Genomic DNA, 25,744 nt, shown 5'->3' on the forward strand with positions numbered 1-25,744 from the left:
CCCTCGCTCGAATAGGATTAAGCCGATTACGCATCGTGAAACCGAGACAGAAATTAAACCAGGAGCTTTGATTTAACGTGAGAGAGGCGGGTGCGAGCAAACAGGAGCAAGCGGGGAATCCAGTCGGAAAAATTGCCCCCGCGAGCCTGGCGGAAAGGTCAAGAAAATGTCATTTTTTGGGGAGGGTTTTCCACTTTTTTTTTTTTTTTCCCCTTGGATTTCTCCGAGGAAGCGGCACCGGCCGTGCCTGCGCCCGCGCTATTTATAAACAAGCGGAGAGGAGTTGCCGGGCCCGAAGAGCGAGAGGTCCGTTGGGAAAAACCCCGGCTGCTTTTCTCACGACCCCGGGGGCAGAAAAGCGCCGTATCCTCCGGAGAGTCAACTCCGAGGGAAAAAAAAATTAAATAAATGATAATAAAATAAATAATAAAAAAACGCAACTTCGCTATAGATAGCAAGTGGCTGGCTCGCTTTAACCCTCGCGCCACTGCTGATTTTTTCCCTCATTTTTTTTTTCTTTTTTAAAATATGCCCATCCTGGATGGACAGGTAGGGGTCGGAGGGGGATGGTGGCAGAGTGCCGTGCCTTTCCCACTTCTTTTTATTTTTTAAAAAAATTTTTTTTCTCTCATCCCCTTTGGAAATACAGGCCAGTGGCAGATCCCACTGGTTTTTACGCCTGGTGGGATGAGGAGGGAAAAAGAAAAAAAAAAAAGAAAAAGAAAAAGAAACGAAAGGGGGGCAGGGGAAAACCCGAAAAAAAAAATTCTGAAGAAACTAAACCCGAAGAAAAAAGACCTGGAAAGAACAAAAAAAGAAACTGGGGGGGGGGGGGGGGGGGGGGGGAAGACACCGAAAAAAGACCCGAAAAAAAAAAGTCTGGAAAGAAGGAAAGACCTGGGGAAAAAAATCTGAAAAAGAAAAGACCCGGGGGAAAAAAAATCTGGAAAAAATGAAAGACCCGAAAAAAAGAAGTCTGAAAAAAAAGATCTGAAAAAAAAAATTGTGAAAAAAAAAAAACCTCAAAAAAAGGAAAACGAGGAGACCCCCCGGCCGGGCGGGAGGGCGAGCGCCGCGGCTCGGCCCGGCACCTTGCCGGTAACGAAAAAAACCACAAAACCCATTTTTAAAAAATCCCCGAAAACTCCGTGATTGGATTTTATTGCGGGACTTCGGACCCGGGCGCGTCCCGCGGCTCCCGGCCCCGCTTGCGGGGAAGCGGCCCCGCCGCGCAGCCCCGGCGCCCCCCCCCCCCCCGCCGCCGCCGCCGCCGCCGCCGCCGCCGCCGCCGCCCGCCGGCTCCGCGCAGCCCCGGTGCCCCCCGCCGCCCCGCGCGGTCCCCCGCGCCGCGCCGCGCCGCGCCGGTGCCCGGTGCCGCCCCGCTCACCCAGCAGCGCGGCGAGCGCCAGCGCGGCCCGCGCCCAGCGCGCCCATGCCCCGCGCCGCCGCCGCTCGCAGCGCAGCAGGTGCCGGAGGCGCCGCGGCGGCGGCGGCGGCAGCGGGCGGGAAGCGGCGGCGGCGGCGGCGCCGGGGGGCGGCGCCCAGGTGGGGCGGTGCCGCAGGTGGGGGCGTGGCCACCGCCCGCGGGGGCGTGGCTGCGTTCCCCGGGGGCGTGGCCTCTCCGGCCCCATCCTCGGCTCCCGCACCCCGAAGGTTTTGGGGGCAGGTTGGAAGGTTTTGGGGCCGGCGGGTGCCGAGCGATTCGCCCCGACTCCGCCGTGCACTGAGCCAGCGGCGCCTGACCTTTCCCTACCCCCTATAACAACAATAAATACTATTATATTTACTATTATTGTAGCCAATAAAATAATAGTAAACGCAATATTAAACAGTATGATATTAAATAGAATAATAATTTAATATCCGTTATTAGTATTAAATCGATAAATAAATCAATATTCTTTGAGGAAGCCCCACAGCTGGTGGCTTCCCGGTGCAGTCGCGGAGCCGGATGCTCTGGCTGAAACGACCCGCAGGCGCCCACCGGACCCCGCTCCGGGGCTTTTCGCCCTAAACCGCCGAGCTCCAGGGCCAGGAGCATTTTGCCGCCTTCATCCTTCAAAAAGGACGTTTCCAGGAGTCCGGATGAGAAACGGCTCCGCCCGAACCTTTTCCTTACCCTGATTTTGAGGCAGGCGGTGAGCGCGCCGGAGGGGACGGGACCCGAAGGGGGACGTGGGTTCACGGCTTGGCTTTCCTTCCCCCCGCCCCGGCCATCGGCCGTTCCATCCGTCTCGCTGACGGTCCCACGAAGGGATCCATCCCTCGGAGCCGGGCAGATTAATCCCGGAAGGGAATTTCCCGCAGGGAAATCGCCCGGCGCCTTTGCCGCTTAATCGGCTCAGGAGCGGCAAGTAACGACTTTAACATGGTCTTAAATCAAATCAGGCAGGGAGAAAGCGGGGAGAAAAAAAAAAAAAAAAAGAGGGGGGGGGAGGAGGGAAATAAATCTCTAAATATGAGCAAAGGGATTAGAGGCGGCGGATTAAGCTCTCCTGCTCCCGCTCGCTCCGGCCGCTTGCCGGGCGGGCAGCGGCGCGTGCCGCCCGCGGGGCGGCCGCCGACGCTGCCCCTCCGCCGGGAACGGCGGCGGCCGTCGTCCTTCGCCGAGGCGGCTGCATCCCCGGACTGGCGCCCGCTGCCGGAAAAAAAAAAAAAAAATCCCTCGAGCGGATGCGGGATCGTTTTTTCCGTAGGGAGCGCCGGGCCGGCGCTCCGCCTCCGAGCGGCTCTCGCGCTAAAACGCTGCGGGCGGAGGGCTCCGTCCCGGCGAGGAAGAGAACGACATCTCCGCGTGCGTTTGCTCCATTTTATTAGGACTGACACATTCATCGTATGTCACAACTTCCACGGATCGATGAGTTTTTTTTTGGGGGTGGGGGGAGAAGACAAAAAAAATAAAATAAAAAAATAAAACAACGCCCCCCCCCCCCCAAAATGCCAGCACCAGCCAGCAAGATAACGGGGCTTAGTATATAATAACATCTCCGAAAAGGCATTAAAAGGTATTGTTATTTTTTTTCCCCAGCCCGCGTGCCCCTCCCCTCCCGCCAATATCCCCCCGCTTCTTCCCGATTCTCACAGCTTTGATTGCATCGATAAGCACGGTTTGACAAAACGGTTCCCGGCCGCCAGGTTATTCTCACGGCCACAAAAGAGGCTAAATTAGAACTCCAACCTGCCCCCCTAAAAAAAAGGGGGGGGGAGGAAAAAAAGAGGGGGGGGAAGCCCAGGAATTCTTTTAATGTTAAAAATAAAATAAAATATAAATCGGATATGGCAACACTACTAGTAAAGTGGAATACATCACGGAAACAAAAGTCTTTGCAGGCAACACTGTTTGGAAACAGGAGAACACTTGATGGGTGAAAAAAGTGAAACTCTAAATTATATACAATAGTATCTAAGGGTGGCGTGAAAAACAGTCTCGTTTAATGTGATTCAAGGTTTAACTTGCCATTAGCTATTGCTTATTTATTCAGGTCTGTAATAACACTTATATAGAGACGGATGTGTAAAAATGAAACATTGTGTGGGGGGGGGGACAAAAAAAAAAACAAAAAAAAAAAAAAAAAAAAAAAAAAAACACAAAACCCCCCCAGCTTTTCGTATGAAACGCAAAGCCTACGCTCTGTCCGATGTGGAATGTACCTACAGTCAGTTCATTTTCCGGGCTCTCCTCGCAGCGCCGCTCCGTATAAAACCGGCTGGTCCGCCCGGCAAGCTGGCCGCGTATCCCACTTGGCCCGGGATGAGTTTCGTTTTTATTCGGTGAAACCCGTCTGCAAGCGTCTCGCGCTCCGAAGCTCCTTCCGCTCGGAAAAGCCTCGGCTCGCCCGACCGCCGACAGCCGGCGCCCCCCAAAGCGGCTGGTAGCGAGATGGGAAACCGGGCAGAAAGCCCTAATCCTTATGAAGGACGAGATTCAGTTGTTAAACTTTAAGGGGTATCCGATGGCTTTTTCCAGGCACTCTACCAAAGAGCCAGCGGAAAGAAAATCCCTCTCCACTTCCACAAATTTGATGTAGATGGACTTGGGCGACACGCCTGGTTCTACGACGCAGTTCTGCGATAAAAACCCGTTGATCCCGACCCACTCTTTGCTGAAGGTTTTGGTGTTTGCCTGGAAATGTAAAAACAGGCACTGCTGCAGAGTCCTCACCTCGGCGATGCCCAGGTAACAGTAGATAATCCTGGCCGCCTCCATCTCCACCCGGAGCGAGGCCTGCGGCGACGGGACGTCCGCCTCCCCCGGCGCCTCGGTGCCGCCGTCGGCGCCTCGGTGCTCCGCGACGGGCGAGCGGGGTTTCTCGTGGCACTCTTCGTACCCGATGGCGTACAAACCCGGGCTTTTGGGGATCCCTCCCGGCAATAAATACTGCACGACGTTGCCCCCCGTCGGCTTGGAGTGGGCGATAGGTATCCAGTCGATCTCCATGTGCAGCTCGAGGCACCTCGCTTCGCTGATGGTAATCTCCAGGAATTTGTAATAAACGTTTTTCCAGTTCATTTTCTGCACTCTGGTCATGATCACCCGGCCCTCCGGCTTCTCCGAGTTGAAATACTCCCGGAGCCGCTTGCCGAGGGGCACCTGCGAGCTGATCTCGGCGTAGTGGTAGCGAATATCCTCCTTCCAGCGCGTGTTGTAGCCGATGCCAAAAATGGCCAGTTTGTTCGAGAGGTGTAGCCTGGAGAAGTCCGTCCAGCTCTGAAACAGCTCCACTTTAACTGGACCGATTCCAAGATCTGCATGATGTTCTGCATTACGTCCCGCTTCCTAGAAAAGGAGGCAAAAAAAAAAAGGGGGGGGGGGGGAAAAAAGAAAACGATGAGCAGAAGGATAACCCGCGAGGAACGGCTCGGCCGCCAGCAAAGCTGCTCGGGCCCTTCGCCGTCTCAGAGCGATCGCAAGCGAGCGGTTCTCCGGCGCCGCTGACCCGATGCAAACTGCTCGGCCGTTTCCCGCGCGCGCGGGGCACTGAAATATTCCGCTACGGGCTGCTTAAGCTCAGCTTGCTCCTTCCTAATAGAGCCTCCCCCCTGCCCGCTGCAGGTTTGAGTTTGCAAAGAAAAATACCCCCCCCCCCCGCCCCAAGCTTTCGTTTTATTTTTAAGCAATCGCCTGCTAGGTGACGCACGTTTGAAATCTCCTTTTCCCGTGCGGGACGCGCTTTTTCTGCCGTGGGAGCTGCGAATGAGAAGTGGGCGACAGGGAGAATGGGGGAAAAAAACCCAAAAACCAAAAAATTTCCGGAGACAGAGCTCACGTCGCCTCCGGAAAAGACGGGCCAGCGCTCCAGAGCTTGCCCCAGCCTTGGGACCCGGCCACGCTCTCCCTCCATCTCACAAATCCCCGCTGGGGACGACGCAAAGCAAAACCAGCTTTCGCCCCCCCCCCCCCCCCCAAAATGCAATTTTCGGCTTGAAACCTCCTGTCAGCACTAAATGGGAAAATGCCTTTCCCCCCCCCCCCCACCCCCCTCAGCTGACTCTGAACGCGCTCAGCTTTGGCTTTCTGGCACCAAAGGCGCCTTCTGTTTGATGAACTCCCCCGTCCTTGGGCGAAGAGGCGAGTGAGGGCACAGAGCCTGGTTTTTCTACTTCGCGTTCGTTCTCCTGTTTGCACAAGAGGTGCTTTAAAAAAAGCAAAAAAAAAAAAAAAAATATCAGCGGGAGGAAAAAAAAAAAACAAAACACACTTTTCCTTTTTACTGCTCTTTCCCTCCTCCTTTTGCCATTAGCAATTATTCTAAGGAGGAAAACATGAAAAATTTGCTGGATTTCCCCCCGCTGCAGCAGCCAGCCCTGAGGTCCGGGGAGCCGCGTGCTGCCACCGTTTTCTCCTTTAATTCGGAGCTGCTCGCACGGGGTGCGAGCGGGTTACGGAGGTCTCCGCCGCGGAAGAGACCCGGGTCGGGAGCGGCGCTCCGGGAACGGCGGCTCTCCGAGCCCCGCGCGCGGCGTGGGTCCGAGCCGGCGCCACAGGGTTTCGCTGCTATTTTTTGTATTTTTTTTTTTTTTTTTTTTGGACTCCCCGTCCAAAACGCCATGGCAAACTTGCACTTTAGCCCTTCGGTAGCGTAAAGTTCATTTTCTGGGGGACGAGATAAGAGCCGGTGACGTTGCAGCCCGCCGCCTCGATAGCGCAGGCCCCCGTGTTGTACCAGTTATTTATACACTCATCGCAGAGAGAAAAAAAAATTATTAAAAAGACAGCTGAACTTAGTTTAGGGAAAAAGTCTCGTGCAAAAAGAAAACAAAAAAAAAAACCCCAAACCCTTTTCTAATTACACCAGGGATACTATTGCTAAGTTCAGCACTAAATAGGACAGGGATGTTGGTGAAAAAATTAGTCACTCATCACGCGGCTCCTACGGGAATAATTCCTCCGGAGACCATCTCCGGACCCGAGAGAAGATGGGGGTTTTCTGGAATCTACCAGCTCAGGCACCGGGCAAAGCAGAAAATAATTTTTTTATTAAAAAAAAAAAAAACTCAAAATTCACACATGCCTGAGAACGTGGACGAACTGAAGTCCCACTTGCTTTGAATTAACTTTAACTTACACGCGGTTCACTAATGTAAATAAAATTCGACCGTTATTTATTCTCCGCAGCTCTTAAGAACAGCTGCACTTTATTGCCTTAAAAAAAAATATATATATATACCTGGCTTATCTGTGTTGTATCAACTGCATTTAGCTTTTAATCACCCCCATCTGAATGCTTATTTCCTTATCTGATTTAACCACCCCGCGCAGCCCCCGGCGTGGGCATTGTTTTCACCGCGTTGAGCGGTGGCTTTCCCGCGCCGTCACCGCCCGCTTCGGAAGTTAACCCAAACCGGCCACACGGTCGCGATCCCAAGTTTGGGACGGATTCCAAGGTTAAAAAAGCCGCAACAGGCCTAACCCACCCCCCGGTACGTCGGCACGCGGGAACTGTCCCGTTTCCGTAGCCTGAACTTGAAAAGCTACTTTTCTTGCCTCCTACTAAATGTCCCTGATGGTGCAGAAAGCAGGAAGAACGTTTATTTAATTCACTGCAAATTCATTTAATTCACTGCAAATTCATTTAATTCATTGATTGCTCAATGTATTAAAATGGCAGCGTTCACGTTTCTTTATTGTTTTAGAAGACGGGAGTTAAGTCAGAGTTAAAAACTTCCACAGGGGGTGGGGAAAAAGTAATTTTCAGCAGATTTCAGTGTTGGGAGAAGCTCTGTGCTTTTGCTGAAGCCGTAAGAATGGTTTCTCACCTGCGTGCTTTGCAAAATGCCCAAGTTCAGAGACTCCTATCTGTATTAGAGGGAACTGGGATGGAGGGAGGGAAAAAAGAAACCAAAATAATCCCCCAAGCCAACCTTGAGAGGTCTAAGCTACCGAACGCTCATCTAACCACGCAGCTACACAACAAAAACCTGGAAGAGAAAATTCAGTCTTCACACATCACACGCTCCTCTGAGCCTCCATTTGGGAAAAATTCAAGTTTGTCGTCAACGTGATTCCCTAAAGGCCCTTCTCAAAGGTGAATTTATACCCAGAAGAGTCCCAAGACACTGTTTGAAAAAGCCATAGCACTGTTAATGCGGAAAAATATATATATATTTTCTTTGTCGTTGTGTTACTAAATTGAATTTGCTCCACATTTCTCTAAGAAAAGGTCACCTTCAAGTACAGGCCAACTCTGTTTTATTCCTAACCAAGGACCCTATGTAAATGTATACAGCGCTGATGAATTACTACCCTACACAAACTCATTTTCCAGCATAGGAAATACTTATTTTCTTAGGACAACTCTATAAATTATTAGGAGGAGAGGACAAAAAAAACCATTGCCCATAAATGCTGCCACCCCGAAAGGCCTGCAAGCCAACTCGAGATAGTTCCCTGCATCGCAGACAGATCTACAAGTACCCTAAGGGTTTTCAAATCCTAAAGACTAGAAGAAAGCAGCCGGTCTGAATAAATACAGCAAAATTCCTTTCATTTTTCAAAATACCCAGTTATTGTTGGCGAGGCAATGGCGATTCATATGTTCAAGACCTTCTAAACGCTCGGGTATTTGTCAGCTTAAACGGATCCAAAAAGGTCACAAGGCAGCACTGCAAAAGTTACAAAAATAAAATAACCCCCCCAAGTTTTGGCACGCTTTCCCACCCCGGAAGGGAAACGCATGAACTTTTCATGCGAGGATTCCTCGCGCTGAGCCAAGTCAATGATACACATTGCTAGCGGCACGGTGCATCCCGCTTCTCCCTCCTTCTTCCGCTCCTTCTAGATTTGCCTTTCGATCTATTTTTAAATACCTGCCCAACGTGCCCTGCTGTACACCTGAGTATCCGGGTTACATTTCTGCAACTACATTGGTAGGAGAGCTACTTAACAACATAATGAATGCTTTAAGAAAAAAAAAAAAAGCTTTTTTTTTTCTCATGTCCAAAGGGGTAACAACCTTCAAGCAGATGGGAAAAAAAAAAAAAAAAAAAAAACAGATTACAAATAGATCCAAGAGTCTGGACTGGTCTCACGATACCCACAGCCTTCCCACACACATCCCTAATGATGCTGATGTGCATTTTACCCGCGTCTTAAGTCCTTGCATTCATGTAGTGAGTCTCGTTTCGTTTGCTGTACAACGAAGCCAAGAAAAGACCGAGTTGTGAAGCTTTTCTGATGTTCTGAGGTAACTGGAATAATGCATAAAGCAGATTCAACCGTATGAATAGTCTTGCACAATGTATTTATAATTATAATCAGAAGTTTCAAATATCCTCCCTCCTGCACAACATCCCTAGGGAAATACATTCCAGGGTAAAACATTCATAAATTACTTACTGCGTGTCTTCTGAAGATTCCTGTTTTATCTTTAATGTTCTTTTCGTGGTAGGCATTTCATCTGAAAGGTAAAATTCCAACACATAGTTACATTTTAAATAATGTTCCGGGGATTTTTTTTTTTTTAATGCTGAAATTAAAAATCAAAGTTGCTTCTGAAGCCAGACCGTCCCCTCAAGTTCTGTCACAGGCATTAGACAGCTCCTATTCCCCAGTCCTTCGCCACTGGATTTTGTTTTTCTTTATTTTCTTTTCGATGTGACACGGTCAGTTAAAAGACCTGAATCTGTCTTTACAAATGCAAAACCTTTCAAGGACAGGAGCACCATTCCTGCTATTTAATCATGAGTCAATTTAATTGCAAAGTACATTGTGAAGGGGGCAAAAAAAAAAAAAAGAAAAAAAAAAAAAAGAAAATGTTCTGCTTTCAATAGTGCATTTGAAGAGCAAGCACTAGGGCAAATGCATCTGTATCTCATTTAGACTGTGTGTGCACAGCGTTTTTCTCATAACTTCTCTGAACATTATCATCAGCCCAAGCGCCCCTAAATGCTTCTGCAATGCTACCGAAGGAAAACGGTGACAAACCCCGAGACCATGGTTTGAGTCACCGGAACGGCGAGACGGAATTAGCCGTCACTTGCACACAATCTGAAACGTCGCCCCGTCTCTCTCCCACATATTTCTGACTTTTCAGATTCCCTAGAGAAGCGGGAGGGAACCAGAACGCCTTCGCGTCTGCAGGGAATTGCATTCGATTTACTTCAGTTTCCTCTGTGCAAATAAACCTGTTTTCTCTGTGCTTCGGCCGGGGAGGAACACACCCCCCTGAAGCCAGCGGCTTGAGGGATGCAAATATGCATCTATCACATCTGGATCCCTCAGAGGGTCAGCGTGGTTTTTTTCTGGTTTTTAAATCGAGGCAAGAATGCGGCAGCTTGCTTTGACGACGTTAAATAAACCATAGGCAACAAGCCTCCAAATTAGTTAATCCTTATCCAGATAACTCGACGCCACTAATTTAAACAGGAAAACCATATGGAGGGCGTTTGTGTCAGCTCCTAATCTTGGCATTTGAGCTCTCTTGAGGCCGCACAGCTGGTTACAAGCGTATTTATGTGCTGAAAATGGACACGCCAGGGAGGGCACGAGGGAAGGAGAAGCGTTTTTAAGATCAACAGAATTAAAAGCAGTTTTGTCCTTAAGTTAAGTGAACAGTGGCTGAACAGTAACCCACGGGGCTCAGATGTGCCCGGGGGCCTCTGAAGCAGGGTTTTAGGATGGAAAAAGCTAATATCAGCCTGGATGCCATGAGTAAAACTGAGCAGTGGGGCGGAAGGGAAGAAGCAGAACGAGGATCCCTGTCTCCTCCTCTTCCTCTGCTACAATTCTGGCCTCGTACCTTTTTTTCTCCAGTCTGGTCCTTCAAGTCCTGATCCCAACAGGTTCCAGCAGCCTTCGGGAGCCATGGATTGCTTCCGGCAGCAAACTGGGGAGTTTTTGCCCTTTCTCCCTGTTTATATCAGTTGCTCGGCATCCAAGCGCGTTAGGTCCGAACCGCGAACGGGAGCCGGGAGAGCAGCTCACGTAAGGCAGAGGTTTCTTACCCAATTCCTGCTCGCCGGTCTGGTAGCAGTGCAGGTCCTGGCTGTGGTTCCCCCAGTCCTCCTGCGAATACTCTTCCATGGTGCTGCCGTCCGACTCCAGCTCCTGGTACAAGCCGCTGCTGTTGATGAGGACGGGCTGGCAGGGCTGCGAATCCCATCCGCCCTGGCCAAACACTTGCTCGAGCTGCTCGAAGGTGTAGCTGCTTTTCCTCTTTCCCACGCCGTGCTCCTTCACGCGGCTGTAACACCTGCGAAGGGTCTGAGACAGAAAACCTGCACGTTAAATCACTCGGAGGCCATGCCGTGCGACAGCACACATTCACTTGCAGGCAGCTACACGGCCGCTTAAGGGGTTTTATTATTATTATTATTATTATTATTATTATTTCTTTTAATCTTAGGCTGCTCCGTCTTTGCCACACGCTCACGAGCTATGACACAAAATGCGAGTTAATCTACGGCCGGCAGGAAGCGTCGTGCGTTCCCGGCGCTCCCGAGGCTTTAGCGTTAACGCCTACGACGCGGAACCAAGTTGCGTAGCGGCTCCGGCTTCAGCCGATTTAACTTGGCCGGTTTATCCTCTTCCCCGCTTCAAAATCCCCAGATCTGCTCTATACCATAGGGGAGGGGAGGGGGGAAAGGAAAAAAAAAAAAAGAGAAAAAACCCCAAAACAAACCACCAACCCAATAGATCCCCAGTCAGAGATACCAACCAGCCAAGAAAATGCACACCTACTGCAAGGAGGAGAAAGCAGAGGCGGTGTGGTGCCCACAGCTCGGAGAAGGTGAAGCGGGGAAGACAGAGGAGAGAAGGAAGAAAGGAAAGAGTCCCCAAAAGCAGAGACAGTCCAACCTTCCTTACTCTGGTAAGAAGGCACAAGGTGCAAAAAAAAAAAACGTATGCCTAAGCTATTTAGCTAGGAAAATATATATTACTTACATATTTTGCCTTCCTTACTAACTCACTCTGTCTCTTGTGGAGCTGCTGAAATTTAAAAGAGGTCAAATCAATAATGCTCCGCAGTCCCCAACCTTCCATAGCAATCATCAAATAAGAAACGATACCGAGACGGCTCCGTCTTACAATCCATTAAAACGGATTTCAGCGCAGAGGCTCGGAGCCGCCGATAAAGACGGATGCAAAAACCTGGTCTGCTTCTGGTGAGCTTTTTAGCGTCCCGGAGTTGGCGGTTATGCCTAACGCTCGCTACGCGACAGCGGGGCAAAGCCGCGTAAGCCCACGATTTCCGTCTGCGTTTCCCCCCTAATCCAAAGCATCGGCCAGCTGGTTTTTCTTTTTTCTTTTCTTTTTTTGGTGGGGGGATAAGGAGGGGAGGTCTTTATGCACATCCTTCAACGTGTTTTTAATTCTACTGCTGGTCTTCTTCTCAAAGAAGACACTGGGCTCCAGGTTTATTAAGCCCCGATGGCTTGCAGATTGGTTCGCTAGAGAACGCAGCCCTTTTCCTACGAAGTTTTATTAGGACTGCTTTAACAGCAGTCCAGGCCACCTCTGGAGTTCAAAAGAGGCACTAATTTGGGAATAGCTGAGTCCTGGCACTTGGCTTTCCAGCAGAGGACTGCACCTCTTAAAGGATTTATCATGTACATATCATGGCAAAACAAATACAAAAAAAAAAAAGTGTGTTTTTTCCCCCAAAGGAACCTTGCATCTCCAGGAAGCTCCAACCTACCTAATGCTCCTTATACACTGGTTTAACAGCATCAGCAGGAAAGGAATACATTTCTAACCAGTTTTCCGCGTGATATTCAGAGCCCTGGGGGCAGAAGCAAAACTGCCAAGCAGTAAGTCAGTTTTACCCTGCTGTTTCGAGGAAAGAAAAAAAAAATATATATATATATATATAGCAATAAGCACAAGAGTTATTCGGCGGTTTAAGAGGAGAACAGGAAAGTTTTCACCTCACCGGCTGGCGGGAGGCTTCAAAGAGGAGGCTCTCTCTTTCGCAAGGGCAGAAAACTGGTTTCAGAGAGCTGCGGTTAAAGTCACCGGTCACTAGAGGCAGAGCCCAAGCGACGTCCGGGCGCGCGCTGTTTTAGTAGCGTCTTTGGGAAAGCGATCTGGGCTTCCCAACGGGGCAGTCTGGCTACCGATCCCTCCGGATTTTGTCTCGGCTACCTCTCCAGACAAATGGGCAGAGACCTCTTTGAACGGGCCCCAGTGAAATTTTAAGTTTCGGCCGTTTCTGCTACCAGCGGGGAAGAAAGCAACTGAGCACGTAAACACGAAACGAAGCACCCGGCCAACGAAAGCGCCGAGATTCACGGGAGGCACGTTCGGTTCCCCAAGGGCCAGAGGTAAAGATAAATTTGGTTGTTAAAAGTAGGCAACAAGAACCCCTTGGGGACACGGAGGCAGTTTTAAGCAGTCACGTTTCGGAGCAGAAGTGTGCTCGAGTATGGCTTGCCCAATGCTGTTACCCTATTTTCTCGCTGTTGGGTTAAAATATTCCCATATTCCTGGACAAACCCTCATGGGAACGCTCAACATCCGCAGTTAGAGGCTCGATTTTTAAGTGTGTGTTTCAAGCAGCTCTCCCTGGCAATAAAGTTATCAAATATCCCATGCTGGGCTACAGTCTAGTAGGAATTAGCTAGTCCATGTAGGCTAAGGACTGGCTTATCTTGTCCTGAAAAATAAGTTAACTCAGCACCTATCACCAGAGACTAGTACAGAAATTAAAAGGATCAACGTAAAAGGGAAGGGGGGGGGGGGAAATAAGGGGATTATATATGAGGCTACCCCCTAGTACGATCCATCTTTCACCTCCCTTTCTGGTGATGGATAACCTAAAACTCAAGTGTTCAGCTTCCGAAAAGCCTCGACAAGGAGGTTGGCGGCTCCTCAGTCCGGCTTCCCGGAGCACTGAGATTCCTGCTAAACTTTTCCTTCTCTGAGGCATCCTCGGGGAGGCAGCAAGGTCCTCGGCGCACGTCGCTTTTCTAAGCGACGGTCGCCTCCGACTGAGACGGATCTGTCCCGCGGACGGCCCCGGGCTTCGGCACGTCGGCGGCGAAGCGGAGCAGAGAGACAGTTTGGACTCGGCAGCTGCCTGCGGCTCCCGCAACGATTCCCGTCATCAAGTCCGTGATGAGACCTAAACAGCTCCTCGGCCTTCAGAGGAGAATCTCCTCGATGTTACAGCAGCGAACGCTTCGGGCATCTTTCCGAGAGCAGAACGCTTTGCTCACCAAGATTTAAGAACGACTTTTTTCCTTTCGTACCTCCTCTGCCCTTCCTGGTGTCCAGCTAAAAATTCTGCTCCAGGGTTTTTAAAGTGGATATCCATATTTTGATGCCGACAGAGTCAGGAAATTAGTAAATTCAGGACAGGTCTGTCTTCAGTTACTTGATAACCGCTCAGTCACTGCGCAGACTGGAAGAGATCGTGGCTTTTGTCATTCTGCAATGCTGGTTGCTCTATACAAAAACAGATTATCCTTGTTTAATTTAGAATTTAAACACTCCACCAAGAGCCCAAAAGGAGGAGATGGTTGAAGAGCTCCACGCGGAGGTTTGCCACCTTTCCGTTCTGCCACCACTTCTACCTTTCGAGTCCTACGAGAACCTACGGCCCTGCAGGAATCACTGCAAGCGGATTAGAAACTCCAGGTGGAAAAAAACCAAAAAAAAACAAGCAAAAAAAAGAGATTGTTACCTGGCCAACATGTACATCCACATTAAATGGTTGCATTGAGCTCCTGAAGTCTGTTAATAGATAGCTGCTGGCTCAGAACAGGTCCCAGTTGCACAGCGTACCACTTAGCAGCGTTCAACTCCAAAGATGCACTTTTACTTAACTGTAGAGAAGGGCTCCTTGGCTTCGCGTACTAAATTAAGAAGGGCACTATCAAATAGCTTCCTTCCTCCTTGTGCCAGGATACTTGCAAGCAGCAAGAGATGGAGCTGTGCTAAGAGAAGCGAAACGGCTTCTGAAGACTAGAGAGGCTGTACAACATGTAGGGACGAACGGCACGGCGGCAACTCTTGAAATCCTTGTTCTCCAGTTATCTGTTCGGAGCCCATGGAAAAGGAATTGAACGCCATCACCTGATACCTCTGTTCAACTCGCTGGTTTGTGAACCAACCTTTAGGTTAAAGGATGCACAGAAAGCCGGAGGAACATCAGACCCAAGGGGGAAATTGCCACGACAAGCCCTATTTCTATGGTTTAGGCATCACTTTCTCTCCAGAATAAAAGGAAAAGCACCTTAGACCTCAAGAGAGCCATGTCCCTTTGCAAAAAGGATAGCTGATGATTCAACCGTGTCTCAAACAGGGCACGAGACACAAATCCTAATGCTACGCCACAAAACACGCAAGAAGCCTCGCGCAAACCCACCCTGAAAATTTTGCAGACGTGCGCCACGGAAACCGCCGCCGAAGCTGTGGCCGAACGTCCGCCAGATCACAGCGCTCGGGGATACCCCGGCAAAGTCAATCGTCCTTTGCGCCGACGGACGAAGCTTTGATCATATCCTGACGCACCAGGACGCACGGGCCCTTCCCGAAGGACTTGGCTCCCAGCCCAAAGGTCTCGAGGGGAGAAGGGTGGTGAGGGGAGAAGATGGGTAAGCTGATGATCTGATCGAGATAGGAACCAAGGATCTCTTTGGACAATGACACTTCAAGGAGGCAAAGTCATCCTACAGGGCACAGATAAGGGATGTCAGTCAACACAGGTAGGACTTTTAAGTCATGTTAATTAACTGGAGCTAGAACCAACCAAAAAGCCACAGCGGAGTTTTCACCGCTGCCAATTTCTAAATCACTGTTAAACATATATTAAAAAAATAAGCTCTGGTCTGAACAGGGATTAATAAAGAAGTGCTACAGCCAACGGTACAGGTCAAACTGGATGATTATAAAGGTGCTTCTACACTCCTATGGGAAGGATGCCCAGCTCCTGTTAGCTCTCTCAACTGCCCCGGTGGACAAGTCTTCCGCTTTTCCTTCACCGGGACGGCAGAGGTCGGATACACACCAGCTCCAAGACTCGAGCCTCACTGCGTTAGCAGGAATCCTCATCTCGAATGATTAATTCATTGGCTGCTGCTATTAGAGAGTCGAGAGAATAAAATTATTCGCACCCTTCTCTTGGATTTGATGCTAATCGGGCTAGTCATCTCGAGAGGAGAAATGAGCTTTCTCCAGCACTGCCTGCGGACATGCAGATGGCTGGACACCTCAGGCTCCCTACAAACGAAGTTCTCGAGCCTAACACTGGAGGAAAAGAATGAACTCATTAGAGCTCATTGCCTCGAGAAGATCGATCAGCGAAATCCTCCGTCTTGCCCGCACCCATGACAGCTGAGGGCTTCTGGCCCTGTAAAGTGTTTAGACGGGATGCATGTGTCTTAAGGACAAAGAGCCCTGCTCACAGAGACACAAGAATCAGGTTCAACTTAGTCCAGGCGTGAACTACACCTGGCATTAACCACCCAGGACAGCGGGACCTCAGTGACGTCTCCTTGGTATCAAGTCTTTAGCTATAAGTCTTTAAACTGTGTGCAAGCAGGAAGCCCCACAAGCATCAGCAGCAATGAAACCACACAGGAGTGCCGTAAATCCACACGGAGGATCACCTGGAGCCAGGTAGGCTCTTGCTCACTCGGCGATATCAGATTGCCAAAAACGGGGCTAGGAGAAGGCTTCTTTCCCCAGGTTAGACTAGGTGCTGGTGGAGTTTTTTTGCCCTTGTGTGACAGAGGACAAATTCCACATCCAACGTGCATCTGGAATCTCACCCTGCGGTGAGGCTGCGGAGAGTTCAACTGGTATTAAGGGCTTGCTTTCTTCATGCTTTGCTTGCTAAACTGTAACAGCAGGGCTCTTCAGGACTACTGCACCGAGTAGCAGTTGTCCACACCGCTTGGTCAATCAAGGCGTTCTTTTGTAGATTACTGAAAAACAGTGTTTAAAATGTTATTACTCGACAGCAATGAAAGCTATGCTTGAGTAGGATGCATTCCCATCAGAAACACTCTCTAAGTCACACTCCAGTCTTTGCTCGTCCGCTACGAAGGAGACAAATATTGTTATGCCATCCATAATCTGGCTTTCAAGAACAGCCCTAAGTATGGCAGCATGGACCAGAAAGCTGAAAAGCACTCAAACAGATGAGATCCCAGCTAGGAGCAAGATGAGACAGACCATCACGGCTTACATCCCTGCCGGTTCTCATTCTCAAATGAAGAAGAGAGTGAGCCCAGAGGCCTCGCCAGGAGAGGGAGAAAAGCACAACCCCTCTTACTGGTGGCAGGAAAAAAAATGCTTCTCTTCAAAACCAACTTCAGTCAAGTGGTAGAAAGCATCAGTGTGAGCGCCACCACACAGGAAACCACTCGGGTAGTTCAGAGAGCTTAAAAAAAATTGACACGCGACACAATCCTGGAAGCATATAACCGCCCTTCCTGAGGCCGAGGTCTACAGAAGAAGGCCGAGGCCACGAGAGGGTCCAACCTCGCTGCCCTTACGGGATCCTGGAAGTCAGCCGACGCTTTGGGAAGCCGCTGACAGACAAGAGATCGGCATCAATGCTTTAGCTGTGTGAAGAAAGTATCATCAGTGGAGAGCGATGTCTAAATCCAGACTAATGGGAAGAGCTGGGAACGCAATGCTGGAAGTTACCGAAACTCCCGTCTTCGTAAGAAGCAACAGTCAAAAGAAGAGATGGCAAGTGGTAAGACCACAGCGTCATCTACTTAGCCCGTAAATTTATACATTTAGCAAGAGGAAGTATAGTCTAGGACAGTAATTAAGGTGAATCTGCTCCCGTAGCAGCACTCAAAGCTGCACACTCTCATAGCAGCTCCACTTTGTTAAGCATTTCAGGTGCATCTAGTTACTTCCCAAAGAAATAAAAGCCTTGATCAACCATTTAACAACTACTGCAGCATTGTCAGGGAAGAGTCCTGGTGGCATCAAAGCAGTCTCTGGAATACTACTGTCAAAGGGACACCCAAAATTTCAACCTGCTTTTGTGTGTTGGCTAAGGGCAAGCGCTAAAAAGAAGAATACGGTTTCTAATGCCTTTCAAAGTCCACGGTGGTGGCACGTACAGAAAACCCGCAGATGTAACGTTCACAAAGGTGACTACCTGCGCAGAGACGTCATCCGCAAGCTGCTTTTAAATGACAAATGCTCTTTGTGCTGCCCAGTTTAGCACCTTTGTAACCTGCCAGGAGAAGCTGGCAAGCGACCTTTTGTTCCTCTGGCTGACCAAACTTTGGGCACATGTGCACGACAAAGCCACCACCAAAGTGCCGCCGGGGCAGGCGACTGTGGTCTCTGCCACTGGGGGAGGCTCCCGCAGCGGAGCTGTTCCAGCGCTCAACTTCTGCCCGCTTTGTTGCGGCCACCGATTTTCTTTTTCAGGGCGAATTTCGCTTGCTCACATCTGTGGGCCGAGTTCTGTGCTGTGAACCGAGCTGCAAAGGTAAAATTGTGCCTGCAGGATTTGAAAAGCTTTGGAGGAAAATTTAAGATTAGTGAGTTTGACCCTCTACAATGAGGCCACACAGCTCCCTCCCTCAATGTGTCCCTGCACCCACAATGGGCATTTTGCACCCACGCAACAAGCGGGAGGTGACCCAAGAGCACCAGAACGACCATGGGCGAGCAGACCAAGGCACTCCGAGCTTGCAATAAGGTCGCTGGAGCTACCAGGCAGCGAAGACGCTCGTCCTGCACGCACAAAGCGGGCCAGATGCCGAAAAGCACGATACCGCTCTGCAAGGACACCACAGCGAGCGGCCTGGCCGGCCAAAGAGAGCGGATGCAGCTGCTCTCGGGGAGGGTTCGCTCCACGTGACGTCCCCATCACGGATCTCCCAGCGATGCTCTGCCACTGGAGCTCCATGCTACGTCCAAGGAGCGAAAAAAAAAAAATACGTTCTTTGTCAAGGAAGAGTTTATTTTTTCCAGCCTATAGACGTCAACAGAAGGCAGCTACCACCTACTGAGGCCTGGAGATTCTCTGGCAAGCAGTCAGCTACTGGAGACAACTCAGAACCCAAACCGTGAGAAATGACCCAGCCTGGAAAACTTAGGGCATTTGAATCTATTTAAGCTCAAGCAAGAGGTAACTCGAACGCTGCTCAGGAGCATCTCAGCGGGTGGAGCGACTGGGACAAGGATCTCCGTCTGAGATAACGGCAGAGGAGCTCCCGAATGCAAGGCAAAGATAAAACGCGCCGAGAAAGGGGAGGCAAAGCTGTTTTAAAGGCGATTAGCCATCGGACAGGCTCATCATACGCCACCATTGGAACTAAAAGACAGCTCAGGGCTTAAAAGTTACTGGACCCGATGATGAACTTCTGGATGAAATTCCACCGCTTGTATTAGACAGGAGGTCAAACTAGGTAACAGCAATCGCCCCTTCTGACACAGCCTAGTTAGCCTAGTTTTTCCTTCTTTAACAACCCCTTCTCGCTGGAAAGATTTAAAAATAGGTTGTTTACATTGTAAAGCAGCTAAAACCACAGCCACATTAAAAACAAGCCCGTCATCATCGTTTTCCGTATAGCTTAAAGCAAGAGAACTTCGAAGAGCTGATATTCAAGCGTAATTTTTCACTCCTCCCCGTTTAATGTGGGCTAGCGGCAATTGCTTCTCCCCTTCGTGCCTCCACTCCCTACGTAAAGGTGTTTAACCGGTGCCTTCAAGGTATACTTTCGTTCTTCGCAGCGTAAACTACATGCTTGGCACGCAACCACAGAGATCTACAGAGAGCAAGTTACACGTCCGAGGCGAGGCTGAGCTCGCTGTGCTCGGAAACTCGAACACCAGGGCTCGCGACCAGCAGCAGCAGTCGTGAATCGTCGCAACGGGGAGTTCAGAAGCTAGACCTGCTCTTTAAATAAACGGCGCGGCCTTGACTCCGGAGAGAGGCAAATGAGTTTCAGCGGCTCCATCACGCGCACGAAAAGGCGGAACGTCATGCTGCGCCGACTGTAAAGCCTGAGCTCGCCAGCACTTCCCCAGCGCGCCCACCTCCACCTGCCATTTCGGCCGCACGTAACGGCTGGAAGAGGACGAAATGACGACGTGCAAGCGTATTACCTGATTAAAAGCAACAGCAAGGAATATGTGCTGGGTAGCTCAGCTTTTGGCCTTCATACAGCAACTTCGCTGCGCAGAGCGCTAAGTGGTAGCTCATGTCGCTACGGCTGAAAGCCTCTCCGCTTTGCACCTCCTGCTCTCTAGCTGAAGCGACAATATTGCTAGGCGAAGGGCAAAAAAAAAAAAGAGAGAGAGGTGACCGCACACAAATCTGGGAAAGGTTTGCAAGATATTCCCTCATCTGCCTTAAAATTAATCACGTGGATGTGAAAACTGAGAGCAAAAGGGTGTCAGCACCTTACCGCAGAGGGGTAACCGGTCTCAGGATATATAAACCGCCACGGCAGGCTAATTCCCCGGTTGCAATTTCCGACTAGGAACGCGCTCGGCCAAAAGCGGCGGGGCTGGACAAAAAGCACGCGCGCTTTAGTAAACAGCGCTTTTAACGAGCGCTGTGAGACCTCAGCCATAGGAACGGTCAGAGTATATCACTAAACAAAAAAATGATTAAAAAGACAGCCTGAAGTGCCAGGACGAGGAAGCTCCAGAGCAAAAAAGCAGCTTCTGGGAACCCGACGGGTGGAAATAGAGACGTTTCAAACTATCCGCAGTTCCCCGATAGTTAAGCTAATCAAAAAAGAGACCTCAGATCAATTAAAAAAAAAAAAAAAATCAGGCTCAAGGTCTATTTCTGAAGGAATAAACCAGGAATAGTTGTTGGAGCTGTTACGTGTGAATCCCTAAATTCGAAACAGACCCTCCGGAGCAGCCAAGCTGAACAGCGGTCTCATTTCCAGACTGTGGGCCAGCCCTGCTTATGCGCGCAAAAGCACATGCAGATGTTGAGACAGACAAAAATCTGAACCGGGACCTTCCTTTACATCCTGTTTGAATTAGGAGAGAACACATACATTTGATTCAACTGGAGATTTGGAAAACTCTGTTCTTCAGAGTTGGGACTTTCCCTTTTCAGCTCATTTCTAACTCACTCTTCGAGGTTTGGTGGAAACTAGGGAATTCAAGTGTCTTGAAGAAAGCCAGTATAAAGTTCCTATCTAGAGGTTACGTAGCAAATCTGTTGAATTCAATATATTTTCAGCATGATTTAGACTTATGATACATCAACAAATCCTCACGCTATTGTCCCTTGATGGGCATTATGTCAAAGTATCACATAAAATCACAGAAACGTGGAATATTATGGCTACAGTTGATAATATATGGAAGGATGCAGCCAAGCCCTCGTTCATCGGCCATCTCCCTGGCTCTGCTTTTAGCTCTCAGGTGACCGACAGCGGGAGACTGTGAATCTCCCATAACCTGCCCTTGCTCCAACAGGGTGCCCGAGTTTTTCCGCTCTGTCGGAAGGGATTCAAACACTGCCCTTTCCGCATCCAGAAGTGATTTTCACTCGCAGCCGGGCATGAAAGAGTCGAGCAGCCATTTCTGCCTGGATTTCCACACACACACACAAAAAAAAAAGAGGTGGGATTTTAGGATTGGCAGCAGCTACTGCAGCTATCTCAGTAATTCCTCTAACAAGGTCAACTCTTGGCTCTGTTGAGACCCCCAGCTTTCAACGAGTGCTCATTTCACGCCGATTCCCGGCGAAAAGCCCGCTGCGAGTCTCAACGCTTTGGAAAAGCTGCGCGGCGACGACGTTGCCGTGCCTGCGACCCTCATACACGGCACAGCTCCAGGACAGGCCACGGCACAACCTCGCCTTCAGGCGCGCGGGAACACGGCAAGCCCCGTTAGAGGGATATGCGCGCGCGAGAAGCGAACAAACCCACCGGGAAGAGTCGACTCTTTGCAAGCCAGCGGGCAGCAGCCGAGTTGGACACCGCTGACGTTGCGCTGCTGTTCTTCACCTGGCTGCTCTGGCAGAAAGCCCACGGACGGGCCAGGCCACGAACAACAATATTTGGGACAGGCTAACGGGCAAACGGGAAACAGACCGAATGGTTTAAATCGAATCTTTTAAATAACAGATGCCTTTGCATCGAGGTTGAGAGGAGTCGACCCATGGGTATCACTTGCCCATCTAGAAAGGTCTGCAGACAAACATCTTCCAGATCCAACGAGATGCTCTTGCAGCTATTGCAACATGGTAACTACAAACCCTATAGTCTTCTCTGCCTTCTAAATAGTTTCGAGTGTACAATCTATGTGTTTTTGCTCAAAATCTAACATTTTATTGACAAAGATCTGTTCCACCCATTGGAACGGGTGAAAAGCACCTTCCCTGCAATAAGCTCATAAATCGCCGGGAAGAAGGGATCTTGTAGCACTCACTAAAATGATTCCCCTTGCCTGAGGGAGCTTCTTCAGCAGCCACGAGCAGCTCCAACCAAAGCCTCGTCCAAACCCGAACAGTCAGGTCCAGGCTGCTCTAAAAGCAAGGCTTTTCTCCCTTTAAACCTGGCTTAGCACCTTGCAAAATATTAAATTTCAAAGTTTGAAACAACCGCAGTCGAAATCAAGGCAGCGGTCCTCTACTATCACTGCATAAACTCCCACGACTACCAGAAACATTAGAGCCTTGTGGACAAGCAAAGCTGCCTTAAGTCATGTTTCCACCACGCGTCAGATTAGTGAAACACAAAGCGTGTAAGTTTTCTGGAAGAAGAACCGATTTAAGCAACGATACCTCAAGAAGTGCTCAGAAAACAAGGGACTCGAAGATGGTTTTTCAAGGTATCAAGCGTCTGCTTAAAAGCCACATCTCTTTCTAAAACAGTTTGATGCCTTTTAAGTGTTCTGGAAAACAAATCGCTGAGTTGAGCAGCAAATATACGAAGTCAAAGAGGTGACAGAAGAAAATATATTAAGAAACTTAGGCTGAGCTTCCATCTACAGGAAAAGTTTGCTTGGTTTATAACCACCTCCTTGATTTCCAGAAACAAAGTGCTGTTCTAACCAACAGAGACTGAAGGGTGAGCCTCTTACTGGTAAGATGCTCAGCAAGATATTTAACTGCCCACCAGACACACTGCCTTATAGGAACACTGCAGAATCCCCTCACGACAGGTTATTTCACATATTTTGCAAATCCAAGATAGTCTGCATACATAGTCCCAGAGCACCAGAGCCTGGCTCGATTAGCACAGCTGTATTTAATGGATGCAAACGGGTGCAGAGAAGCAAACAGCCTTGCCAATCCCGAGCACTAACAAGAGATAATAAGATGTTACCTTTTTATTGATCAGCATTTTAAGCGACTTCCCAGGAAAGCGAATGGGTCACAAAAGGGAAAAATAAAAGCCTGGGGGGGAACTCAGAGCATTTAATCCGCCCTTCTAAGTTTTGTTCGCATTTACAAACCAAAACCCATGGCAGTTCCTAGGCGCCTGCCGCTGGACCGCTGCAGAACAGCTACTATTAAAATAAACCCCAATCCCAACCTTTTCCTTCTCCTTAGGGAGCGAAGCAGTTGGGAAGACACAAGCCTTTAAAAGCTACCGCCAGAGGAAACGCATCCAATCGCGCTGGTTAACGCGCTTCAATTATTAAAGAGGTTTCTAAGACCGCAGCACGCTCTGCCATGACCCAAGGGAAGACATTTTACCCCGTAAGACAACACCAACGCGAAGGCTGGAGCTTGGTAAACCACCCCTCACCCCTGCAGCAGTCGGAAACCCCCTTTTCAGCGTGGGGTGGGGTGGGGGGGGACTTCAAGGAGCTGCCAGTGCCACCATACTCAAGGCCAACAGATGCTGGAGAACGAACAAGCGGACTGAGACAGCCAATGCAGGGAGGTGCTGCCACCACCCTGAAGGCCAAAAGATGCTGCTGGAGGCTGCCCGCATGTTGGGGACTCAGCTGGCTGCACCCAGGGGACACGATGCCCCCCGCACTCATAGCTGAAGGATGCCACTGGCGGCTGCCCACGTGAGGGACAGCTGAATCCAACGGACACCCGTCCCCGCTCAGGGCCGAAGGGTGCTGCTGGTAGGTGCCCATATCTAGGGGATCCAGACGGCTGAACCCAGAAGACGCTGCACCCAGCACCCTTGGGGACAAAGGATGCTCCTGGAGACCACCCATGCAAGGGGAACTGGACAGACAGACCCACAGGACACAGCACCCAGCACACTCAGGGCTGAGCAAAGCTGCTGGCGGCTGCTCGTGTGCAAGGACCTGGATGGCTGAACCCAAGGGACGCGGTACACCCACACCCAAGGCCAAGGGATGCTGCTGGAGACCCCCCCATGCGAAGGGAACTGGATGGCCAAACCCTTGGGACACAGCACCCTCCACGCTCAGGACCAAAGGATGCTGCCGGCGACTGCTCGTGTGCAGGGCACCCAACTGGCCGAGCCCGGGGAATGCGGCACACTCGCACCCAGGGTCAAAAGGTGCTGCTGGTGGCAGCCCACGTGCAGGCACTCAGACAGCCAAGCCCAGCAGACATGGCACACCCAGGGCCCAAGGATGCCACTAGCAGCTGCCCGCGTGCGGGGCAGCAAACTGGCTGAGTCCAGCGGACACAGCACATCCACAGCCGAGGCTGAAGGACACTGCTAGTGGCAGCCTGTGTGCAGGGACTCAGATAACGGAGCCCAGGGGACACGGTGCACCCAGGGCCCAAGGATGCTGCTGGTGGCAGCCGGCGTGCAGGGACTCGGATAACCGAGCCCAGGCGACACAGCACACCCAGGGCCCAAGGATGCTGCTGGTGGCAGCCTGTGTGCAGGGACTCAGATAACCGAGCCCAGGGGACACGGCGCACCCAGGGCCCAAGAATGCTGCTGGTAGCAGCCGGCTTGCAGGGACTCGGATAACGGAGCCCAGGGCACGCGGTAGCCCCGCACCCAGGGATGAAGGGAGCCGCCGCTGTACGGGGCACCCAGCCGGCCGAGCCCGGGGCAGCGAGGGCAGCGGGGGTACCTTGATGCGCTCCCGGCACTGCGAGGGCGTGCGCTCGTAGCCCAGCTCGGCCAGGGCGCGGGAGACTCGCTCGTACATGGCGGGCCCGGGGGCCTTGCTGCCGAAGACGGTGCCGGCGCCCTCCAGCTGCTGGTACCGCGCCTCCACCAGCCGCTCGTTGCCCCACACGGCGATGAGAGCGTTGGTCTCCGCCGGCGTCCACGACATGCCGCGGCAGGCGGCGGCGGCAGCGGCGGCGGCGGCGCCGCCCGGCGAGAAGGAGACGGAGGGCGAGGCCCCGCCGCGGCCCCCCGCGCCGCCGCCGCCCCCCAGCCCGGCCGCGCCGGCCGCCGGCCCCGGCCCCGCGCCGAGCGGGGAGGCGCCGCTGGGGGTGGACGGGTCCGAGAGGCTCGGGTTGCCGTCGCTCAGCGCCCCCGGCGAGCCCGGCGACAGCACCTCCATCTTGGGGATCTTCAGCGGCGACTCGGCAGCCGGGAGCTGCGAGGAGCCGCAGGACGCCGCCATATTGGAGCTGCCGGACCGAGCGGGCGGAAATGACGCGCGGCTCCCCCCTCCCCGGGAGGGACTTCCGGCAGCCCCGGGGCGCAGGCGACGGGAGGGGAGGGAGGGGGGGGGGGGGGGGGGGGGGGAGCCGCGCGCGCGGAGCACGTGCCGCCGCCGCCGGGGGGCGGGGCCGAGGGGGGAGTGGGCGTTGCCAGGGAGACAGAGCGGGCGTGGTCACTGGGGGGCAGCGGGCGCTGGGCGTGGCTTCGCACAAGGGGGTGTGGCCTCGCGGAGGTGGGCGTGGCCACGAGAAGGGGCTGGGGGAGGTGGCCCGCTTGGGGGGCGGGGCGGGGCTCTTGGGGGCGTGGCCACGGGCGGGGGCAGGCGGAGCTCGCGGGGCCGGACCACCGGAGTGGGCGTGGCCCTGTGGTGGGCGTGGCCCCGAGTAGTGGGCGTGGCCAGGTCTCGGAGGCGGTGGCTCTTGCAGAGCCCATAGGGACAGGCAGAGCTTATAGCTCCCATAGCGACAAGGTCCCCATGGGGACGGAGACCCACACACAGGCACGTGGGGCTGTGGCTCCTATAGGGACGTGGGCCCCATAGAGACAGAGACCCCTTGGATCCAACAGGGTGATGGATGCCACAAGGAGAGACTGTCAGACCCTGTAGAGACAGAGACACCGTAGGGTCAGAGACCCTATAGACCCCACAGGGGCGTGGACTCATAGGGAGACACTCCATGGACCCCATAGGGATATAGACCACATAGTGATATAGACCCCATAGACCCTAGAGGGACATGGACCCTGTAGCCCCCCTAGGGATATGGGTCCTGTAGACCCT

General features: G+C 51.6%; 1 protein-coding gene across 1 annotated transcript; it reads right to left on the reverse strand.

Annotated features, from left to right (window-relative positions):
• Positions 1-3,075: 3,075 nt before the first annotated feature.
• On the reverse strand, positions 3,076-24,933 carry MSANTD2 (Myb/SANT DNA binding domain containing 2). Its single transcript, XM_062594571.1, is given in 5 exon segments — positions 3,076-4,719; positions 4,722-4,777; positions 8,837-8,897; positions 10,444-10,702; positions 24,419-24,933. Coding segments are annotated over 5 exon segments (1,674 nt in total). The 5' UTR covers positions 24,923-24,933; the 3' UTR covers positions 3,076-3,925.
• Between the last annotated feature and the right edge of the window lie 811 nt (positions 24,934-25,744).

This window comes from Rhea pennata, chromosome 24 (genome assembly GCF_028389875.1).
Source record: "Rhea pennata isolate bPtePen1 chromosome 24, bPtePen1.pri, whole genome shotgun sequence".
Lineage (NCBI taxonomy): Eukaryota > Metazoa > Chordata > Aves > Rheiformes > Rheidae > Rhea > Rhea pennata.